The sequence below is a fragment of the Nannochloropsis gaditana genome, assembly GCF_000240725.1.
Source record: "Nannochloropsis gaditana CCMP526 unplaced genomic scaffold scaffold875, whole genome shotgun sequence".
Classification (NCBI taxonomy): domain Eukaryota; class Eustigmatophyceae; order Eustigmatales; family Monodopsidaceae; genus Microchloropsis; species Microchloropsis gaditana.
This window is the reverse complement of record NW_005803078.1, coordinates 9,210-11,019: the sequence shown is the minus strand read 5'-3', so window position 1 is coordinate 11,019 and position 1,810 is coordinate 9,210. Positions and strand designations below refer to the sequence as shown.

Genomic DNA, 1,810 nt, shown 5'->3' with positions numbered 1-1,810 from the left:
GGGGAAGGGAGGGAGGAGGCAGAGGGATTTCCCAGAGCCAGGAATTGGATTCCAGGAAGGTGAGGCGGAGGGAGGAGGGGGAGGAGGAGGTAGAGGTAGAGGAGGAGGAGGGTGAGACGACTCCGGCCGCCTCCTGCATGGTGAGGCAGGACCGGGGGAGGGAGCTGACGCGGCGAGGAGGATGGAAGAGGGGAGGAGGCTGGAGGAAAGCATGCTGTGGCTTGGGATTGAGGAAAATGGTGGGAAAAAGAAAGGTCAGGGCGGGCGTCGAGGGTGTCTCCGGTAGTCAGAAAGCCGGAAAGGGGAGGGAGGAACGGAATGGATGCTGACGTGACACAAGGGGCCTCATTTTGGCAGCGAAAAGCGAAGGTACGCAAAAGTAGCCACAAAGGCTATGATGGCACTATAAGAATGTGGTATCGCAGTCTATGGACGCATCAATGAGGATAGGAGACAGGGACATCTCTGCTGAGGGCGTGCGCGCAGGGTGCCGCCCATACATGCGCCATCGCAGGCGCATTAAATGTGCCACCAAGCGTTCGTGTCTATTCAAATCAGTTTCATATCGAGCCGTCATGAAGTACTGAGGCCGGTCGTTGCATCTGAGGTTGCCACCTCAAAAGAACAAAACGCAGTCATGCGAGAGATGGAGAAACGGGGTTAGACACAGTTTCCTCCCGGACTTACTGCAATTGCCATAAAAACCATGCACCCGGTCAGCACGATGGAGGGAGCGGTCATGGCGTTGTGTCTGTGCTTTTGAGGAAGGTTGTGATCCATTGAATGGGTCCGTGGAGTGTGTAAATATGACTAGCGGCACCGAGTCAGATCAACGGCATCGATCCGAGGGCTTAACGGCAGCAGAGTGCCAAAAATGTGCGTACAGCCCCGAACCCTCTTACTGCAGCCTTCTGACAAAACTTTCGCATGCCTTGTCGTTACATTCCCTTGGACTGGGATGCAGAAGGGGTCAGGTCTTCACGCTTTGTGTTTTTGCGAGTTTTTTCCCGGTGTCCGAGTCGTGCCCTGCCCCCATGGCCTTTCGAGAAGGAGTGGCTTGGCTTCTACGCTCGTTTTTTCTTTTTCGTCCCCGCATAAGATGCTGTGGTCTTTTGTGATGTTTGCACGCGTCACATGTTTGAGAAAAATGATACCTTCTCGGTGTATAGTCTTTTTTGGTACGGTCGCTTCTGCATTGTTTTTAAAGCGTAGTCTACGCGACTTAGGCAGGAGGCCTACCCACATGGTATTTTTATCGACCGTTTCTGCAATTTAATGTACAATATACCACCACAATACAAGAAGACAGGACCCCTGTGGTAGGGCGTCGACGTTGTCAAGGCTTCATGTCTGCGTACGATGATCCCGATGGGATGCTTTCCGGTGACAGCATGGAGGTGAACGAGGAAGAGGAGGAGGAGGAAGAGGGGGGCGGGCCCGCACGGTCTGCTCTGGAAGAAAGTATCAAACGCAAGGGCATGAACAGCTACTACTACGCACACGGTCGGAAAAACAGTAAGTGTGGCTGTGCATAGGTCCATGTAGCTCCTGTCGTGCTTACGAAAGCGGGGTGAAAGGTAGCACGCGGGGGGAGGGTGCCGTGCAAAGACTTTACTCCGAGCGGCCCCCCGGCATCACACCCATCCTTTCTCCTATTGCCCATGGTCCAGATGCCCCGGCCTGGGACGGCCAAGCCACCCCGCGGTTGATGTCTAGCGTCGCCATGGCGCCGGACCCACAGGATCACCCTGAGCCGATACGTACCTATGCCTGGAGTGACGGGGAGAAACATGTCAAGTGCGTGCCGAGG

General features: G+C 55.0%; 1 protein-coding gene across 1 annotated transcript; it reads right to left on the bottom strand.

The window, feature by feature from the left end:
- NGA_0459800 (uncharacterized protein) lies at window positions 1-755 on the bottom strand (the record flags this gene model as incomplete). The annotated part of the gene is made up of 2 exons (XM_005853468.2): window positions 688-755; window positions 1-277 (listed from the first exon to the last, which is right to left on the bottom strand). Coding segments are annotated over exons 1-2 (331 nt in total), but the record flags the coding sequence as incomplete, so codon positions are not given.
- Between the last annotated feature and the right edge of the window lie 1,055 nt (window positions 756-1,810).